At 39.9% G+C, this 7,899-nt stretch overlaps 1 protein-coding gene across 2 annotated transcripts in view; it reads right to left on the reverse strand.

The window, feature by feature from the left end:
- uvrag (UV radiation resistance associated gene) overlaps nt 1-5,941 on the reverse strand; it is a 153,905-nt gene extending 147,964 nt beyond the window's left edge. Inside the window, exon 1 of one of the 2 annotated variants that reach the window (XM_021623519.3) lies at nt 5,330-5,941. In XM_021623519.3, coding sequence (XP_021479194.3) covers nt 5,330-5,431 — 102 coding nt within the window. In that variant the 5' untranslated portion in view covers nt 5,432-5,941. The remainder of the gene's footprint in view (nt 1-5,329) is intronic. The other variant, XM_090192277.1, reaches the window with a different exon arrangement.
- Nucleotides 5,942-7,899: the final 1,958 nt, after the last annotated feature.

Below are 7,899 nucleotides of genomic sequence, written 5' to 3' on the forward strand. Positions count from 1 at the left end.
CCAAGGCCCTCACCTGATCTACATTCTTCAAACTCCAGCAGCCCACACTGAGCTTCCACCACCACAGGCATTAGGGATAAATCTAAGTCATGGGATTCCCTATAAGAATAAGGTTGCTCAGAAACAAAAACCCAACTTGTTCAGCAACCCCCCATAGAAAAGGTCAGCTGACTTTTCTCCGGTCCAACTCATCCCAAACCATCAGAATTGGGTTGAGGTCAGGTAATTGTAGAGGCCAGGTCATCTGAAGCAGCACACCATCACTCTCCTTCTTGGTCAAATAGCCCTTACACAGCCTGGAGGTGTGTTTTGGGTCATTGGGGGTGGCAGGTAGCCTAGTGGTTAGAGCGTTGGACTAGTAACCGGAACAAGATCAAATCTCCGAGCTGACAAGGTAAAAAAAAATCTGTAGTTCTGCCCCTGAACAAGGAACACACTGTTCCTAGGCCTTCATTGAAAATAAGAATTTGTTCATAACTGACTTGCCTAGTTAAATAAAAGGTAAAATAAAATAAAATTTTTAAATTGTCCTGTTAAAAAACAAATGAAAGTCCCACCAGCTCTGTACCAGTACCCCTTGTACCACTGTTATTTTACAGCTGCATTTTAATTATTCATTATTTTTATTTCATTTTGTTACTCATCTATTTTTACTTATCACGCATTGTTGGTTAAGGGCTTGTAAGTAAGCATTTCTCTGTAAGGTCTACTGTACACCTGTTGTTTTCAGCGCATGTGACAAATCACATTTTATTTGACTAAGCGCAAACCAGATGGGATGGCATATCGCTGCAGAATGTGGTGGTAGCCATGCTGGTTAAGTGTGCCTTGAATTCTAAATAAATCACAGACAGTGTCACCAGCAAAGCACCCCCACACCATCACACCTCCTCATCCATGCTTCACTGTTGGACTCACAGATGCGGAGATCATTCGTTCACCTACTCTGCTTTTCACAAGGACGCGGCGGTTGAAACCAAAAATCTCAAATTTGGACTCATCAGACCAAAGGCCTTATTTCCATTGCTCGTGTTTCTTGGCCCAAGCAAGTCTCTTCCTTTTATTGTTGTCCTTTAGTGGTAGTTTTGTTGCAGCAATTCAACCATGAAGGCCTGATTCATGCGGTCTCCTCTGAACCGTTGATGTTGAGATGTGTCTGTTACTTGAACTCCGAAGCATTTATTTGGGCTGCAATTTCTGAGGCTGGTAACTCTAATGAACTTATCCTCTGCAGCAGAGGTAACTCAGGGTCTTCCTTTCCTGTGGCGGTCCTCAGGAGAGCCAGTTTCATTACAGTGCTTGATGGTTTTTGCGACTGCACTACAAAGTTCTTGAAATGTTCTGATTTGACTGGCCTTCATGTCTTAAAGTAATGATGGACTGTCGTTTCTCTTTGCTTATTTTAACTGTTCTTGCCATAATATGGACATGGTCTTTTACCAAATAGGGCTATCTTCTGTAAACCACCCATACATACCTTGTCACAACACAACTGATTTCTCAAACACATTAAAGAAAGAAATTCTACAAATGAACTTTTAACAAGGCACACCTGTTAATTTAAATGCATTCCAGGTGACTACCTCATGAAGCTGGTTGAGAGAATGCCAAGAGTGTGCAAAGCTGTCATCAAGGCAGCAACTTTGAAGAACCTCAAATATAAAATATATTTTGATTTATTTAACACTTTTTTGGTTACAATATGATTCCATGTGTTATTTCATAGTTTTGATCTCTTCACTATTATTCTACAATGTAGAACAAATAAAGAAAAACCCTTGAATGAGTATGTGTGTCCAAACTTTTAACTGGTATTGTATATTTTTCTATAAACACATGCACCACACCCATTACACACTACAACATGCACACACCTGTACATGAACACACAGCAGCCTCCCCTTTCAATACACATACACATTTACATGTAAAATTCAAACATACAGTGGGGCAAAAAAGTATTTAGTCAGCCACCAATTGTGCAAGTTCTCCCACTTAAAAAGATGAGGCCTGTAATTTTCATCATAGGTACACTTCAATGACAGACAACATTAGAAAACAAAAATCCAGAAAATCACATTGTAGGATTTTTTATGAATTGATTTGCAAATGATGGTGGAAAATAAGTATTTAAGTATATCAAGCAAGATTTCTGGCTCTCACAGACCTGTAACTCCTTCTTTAAGAGGCTCCTCTGTCCTACACTCGTTACCTGTATTAATGGCACCTGTTTGAACTTGTTATCAGTATAAAAGACACCTGTCCACAACCTCAAACAGTCACACTCCAAACTCCACTATGGCCAAGACCAAAGAGTTGTCAAAGGACACCAGAAACAAAATTGTAGACCTGCACCAGGCTGGGAAGACTGAATCTACAATAGGTAAGCAGCTTGGTTTGAAGAAATCAACTGTGGGAGCAATTATTAGGAAATGGAAGACATACAAGACCACTGATAATCTCCCTCGATCTGGGCCCCTCGATCTGGGGCTGGTTTTCTGCAAAGGGACCAGGATGACTGATCCGTGGGGCCATGGGGCCATGTATCGTGAGATTGAGTGAAAACCTCCTTCCATCAGCAAGGGCATTGAAGATGTAACGTGGCTGGGTCTTTCAGCATGACAATGATCCCAAACACACCGTCCGGGCAACGAAGGAGTGGCTTCGTAAGAAGCGTTTCAAGGTCCTGGAGTGGCCTAGCCAGACTCCAGATCTCAACCCCATAGAAAATCTTTGGAGGGAGTTGAAAGTCTGTGTTGCCCAGCAACAGCCACAAAACATCACTGCTCTAGAGGAGATCTGCATGGAGGAATGGGCCAAAATGCCAGCAACAGTGTGTGAAAACCTTGTGAAGACTTACAGAAAACATTTGACCTCTGTCATTGCCAACAAAGGGTATATAACAAAGTATTGAGATAAACTTTTGTTATTGACCAAATACTTATTTTCCACCATAATTTGCAAATGAATTCATAAAAAATCCTACAATGTTATTTTCTGGATTTTTTTTCTAATTTTGTCTGTCATAGTTGAAGTGTACCTATGATGAAAATTACAGGCCTCTCATATTTTTAAGTGGGAGAACTTGCACCATTGGTGGCTGACTGAATACTTTTTTGCCCGACTGTAATTATGTCTGTTGGGAAAAGTCACACTCCTCAAGTTGGTCAATGTGAAGTTTCCAGATTTGATCAAACATGTCCTTTTTTTTTGTTGCTTAAATTTCATACAACACAATCTAAAGAAATGTAACTATATAGTTCAGAACTCCAGTTCGTTATTGATGGTGAGTATGATGCTTTCCAATTGATAGCTATAAAAAAAATTGCAGCAATTATACCCAGGTTAAAAAAAAAAAAACTCTGATATTGGTCATCAATATTTACATTTCCCAACAGCATATGTAATAGGGTTCCTTTTCTCCAACATTTCTGGGTGCATATAACATGCATTCTGGCAGGAGTGTAGTAAATACAACTGATTATCTTGAATTGCAATCATTTACATCTAAGGTTGTAGGAGAAATTATTAACATTTTTACATATCTGTGACCAATAGTCTCATACATTTTCTTAGAGATCTGTTTACCATTTTTCCTTTATAAAAGTTCTGTGCTATTAGGTAGAAATTCAATCAAAGCTAGAAGCTTTAGATTCATCCAGATTCTATTGAAGCGATTGAATAAGATTTCTGAGTTATAAGAATTTAAAAGAAATTGGTTTTGGATAACCCACATTTTTCTTGTAATTAATTGAATGACAGTAAAGTGCCATTATAATACATTTGCTAAAAATGAATGATGCCACTTTGGAACCAGGACTTAACAGTGTTGTTATTGTCCAGCTTCATAAGGTAAGTGTAAAACATTCAATTTGACTCTTAAAGGCTTTCCATTCCAAATAAAGTTGGAGTAGGTCATTTATTCTTAAAGAAATTGAATGGAATTGAAAGTGGTAAAACTTGGAATAAATACATCAACCATGGTAATATATTCATTTTGATTATGTTGACCCTCCTAACATAGAAATAAGGAACGTTTTCCATCTCTGAACATCGGATTGAATCTAATCTAGTAAAGGTGAGTAGTTGATCATATAGGCCTCCACCAAATTGCATGCTATCAATACAACCAGGTATATCATTGCTTCTTTGTCCTTTTCCACCGAAATCTACTATCCAAGCTTGAAAAGTCATAACCAAAATAATGCTGGCTATTATTCTAATGAGCTTTACCCACAAACAAGACCAAATTTGGTTGGTCCGGACCACATCTGTACCAATCATAGACCAAATCACAGTACAGCAGAGTACATACAGTACAATATAGTAGAGTATAGTTCAGTACAGAACAATAGAGTACATTATACTGTACTGATCTATACTGTGCTGTCCAAACTTATGAAACAGAAGTCAAATTACTTTTCAACGTCCATGGCTGTCCGGTGTCGGCCTGTGCACATTAGGTGAGAGGGCTGGTTAACAGTGATTCCCTAACAAGGCCTACTTTCCACAGTCACTTATGAATCTTGTGAAACTTTAACAAGCCTGCAATGAGAAGAGATTCACAAGCCATATTCTCCTCATATTCTGAGTTAATGAGTCCTTGACACTGGGTGTTTCCCAGCACAGCTAGCTACCTCCCAACAATACTACTCAGTGTTCAGGCAGACCTGTGCTGTGACACCAGTCAAGTCATTCATAAAGACGGTTTCTTCCCAAAGTAGCATTGTAGGACGTTGTTTAAAAATATGATAATAAGGAGGAATTAATGTATATCTCAGCAGCCAGTAAGGGCAACTTCAATAATTCCAGATTTGAAAACATGCACCTTAAAGACTATATGCAATTTAGAAATGATTTGCACTGAGTACACATTCAACCTTTACACACACACACACGTGTTTGGGGTCACTTAGAAATGATTGTTTTTGAAAGAAAAGCCCCGCCATAATAAAGCATTTGATTGGTTTGACGTGTTGCGAGGCATCACTGATTTGCACCGACTTCCAACCCCTCTTTAGCTGATTTCTGCCAGTGAACTTCCCCAGGCTTCCAGCAGTGTTTGCGACAAGGCTAGGGCTAACTAAGCTGGCTAGCTAGCATATTCGTCTCTGTTACTTGCAAGCTAAATATCTAACAAAGATATCTAACATTTGCACATGTATCTAACTAGCTATTATAGACAACGTATAACTGTCTCGCTACCCAAGAGAGCTGTAATAGGCCTGCTGTATTCATCTTGCAGTTTTGACATGTGACACACAGCATTATTACAGCATGAGAGTCAGTCATAAAAACATTCCACCGAGCTGAGGGTCCATGTCCTTACCTGCTGAGATGTGAGTTCTACGTGCAAGCCTCGAGAAGATGAGGCTCCAGAGTTGACAGAGGAGGCGGGTACAGGGTGATCCCGACCGGTGATGGAGTTCATTCTCCTAACGGCACCAGAGGCGTTCGTACCAAACAACCCCGGATCATGTAAATCTAGATTCACCTTCTATGCCAGAAATGTATGTATCAGTGCAGTAATCCGCTTAATAAGAAAACAAAGCACTTTTGTAGCCGTCAGTTAGCTAGCTAGCTACGTGACATAAACAAAGTAGGACTTGCTCAGGAAGCTGTCATCCGTCTGTCAAAGAGCACTCTACGCGGGGTCGAGACAACACGGATGTTTCCGGTTTTCAACCGAACTTCCGTTGCTACAGAAAAAACTAATATGGGGACTCCGCTCAGGTATCGTCACTAGTTAGCACAAAGTCATAAACCCCGCCTATTCATACAATGTATATATATTTTTTAAATGTAACCTTTATTTAACTGTGCAAGTCAGTTAAGAACAAATTCTTATTTATAATGACGGCCTACCCCGGCCAAATCCTGACGACGCTGGGCAAATTATGCGCCGCCCAATGGGACTCCCAATCACGGCAGGATGTGATACAGCCTGGATTCGAAACAGGGACTAGTGACGCCTCTTGCACTGAGATGCAGTGCCTTAGGCTGCTGCACCACTCGGGAGTCCGATTTATCTTCTTAGATTTTTATTTTTAACCTAACCACACAGCCTAAACTTAAATCAATACCAAAAAGTAACCTTTTGTTTTATTGCATTTTTACGATATAGCCTATTTGCATCTTTACGACAAACGCCAGATTTGACCTTTCACAGCAGGTTAAGAGTATTAATGTAGCAGGTTAGGCTATTTAGGTTAAAGTTAGGAAAAGGGTTAGGGTTAGCTCAAATTCCCCCAAAATAAAAATGTTACGTTCATTTGACAAAATCTGTATGTATACTCTTAAAATGTGATTTAAAACCGAACCTTAACTCTAACCGTATCCACACTGCTAACCGTGTGCCTAACCTTAAATTAGGACCAAAAGGCTATTTTGTTTTCATACATTTTTACAACGTGGACAATTTTGACTTTGTGGCTGTGCTATCTTGTGGAAAGAGACTTCCTCTAAATATGAGGAAGTGAATGTTTCTGCATGTATGTATCTATCGCGTGACCTGCTGGTGACAATTCACTCAAGTACAGTAGTGGAGAGTAATTGGTGAGGACTGTTTTTTGTTTGTCCTAAGCATTTGATTGCCTAATTGGCTAATTAACTGAATGGTGATAGAATATTTATTTTATCAACTTTGTCAACTGAAGTTAAGAACACAATCATATTACATGGGTCAAGGCCAAACATATTTACAACAAACTTGTACATATTTCCACATCAATCAAGCCAAATCAATACATACTTGGCCTATGTGTCCATACATCAAATGTAAACACAACATGTAAAGTGTAGGTCCCATGTTTAATGAGTTGAAATAAAAGATCCCAGAAATGTTCTATATATACAAAAAGCTCATTTCTATCCAATTTTGTGCCCAATGTTATTTACATCCCTGTTTGTGAGCATTTTTCTTTTGCTAAGATAATCCATCCACTTGACAGGTATGGCATATCAAAAAGCTGATTAAACGGCACGATTATTACACAGGTGCACCTTGTGCTGGGGACAATAAAAGACCACTCTAAAATGTGCAGTTTTGTCCCAGCAGGCGGCCGCCCAGTGGCACCCTCCCCCACAGCAACTGAAGTTCAGCAAGTTGCTTCCCCATCGGATTCCATCACGAGCACCATCATTGTTGGCAGCTCGATGGTGAGTTTTGTCCTGCCTACGATCTGTTGATCGACCAAGGTCCACTGTCACCCAGGAGCCCGTGTCCATAACATCAACTCCCTCCTGCCCACGGTTCTGGCCAACTAATCCAGTATTGACACCCTCATCACTCACCGTAGGTTTTAACGACCTTCATTTTAGGCGATCTGAGGGAGAACTACAAACATTTTTTAAAACACCCTCGCTAGGGAACAGGGAAGATAATAATTATCTCTGGCTCCCTCCCGTGCTACCGAAGGGATTCGGCAGACACACCACATATTGAGTGTCTCAGTCTTGTCTCGGTGATGGATACATTTTTACTTGGTCTTGACTAGGTCTTGGACAGTGAGGACTCGAAATTTCTTCCAGAGACCAGCAGAGTAAAAAAACTCAGAATTATCCACTTCCATTAAGTCAGCGCATAAAACCACTTCAATAGGCCAAATATATACACTGCTTTCTTGAAACATCAATAGCCTATGTTATTGCCTATTGAAACCTGGGATTCCTATTTTACTTGTAACATTACTATTTTAATTGAGAAATATCCTCAAACTTTGTCATTGTTTCCTTGACTCGTTGGTAGGGAAGAGTGGGGAACTGTGTTGGAAATTTGCACGCTCATTATTACTAAGGGGAGACCGGGGAAATTGTAACAGTCTATATTTATTATAGACATGTTTGTGCAGTGTCGAGTCTATTGGGCCTTCAGTATGTGACAGGCTTGTGATACTGAAA

The sequence above is a fragment of the Oncorhynchus mykiss genome, chromosome 12, assembly GCF_057628025.1.
Source record: "Oncorhynchus mykiss isolate SJ-2025 chromosome 12, ASM5762802v1, whole genome shotgun sequence".
NCBI classification, from domain to species: Eukaryota; Metazoa; Chordata; class Actinopteri; order Salmoniformes; family Salmonidae; genus Oncorhynchus; species Oncorhynchus mykiss.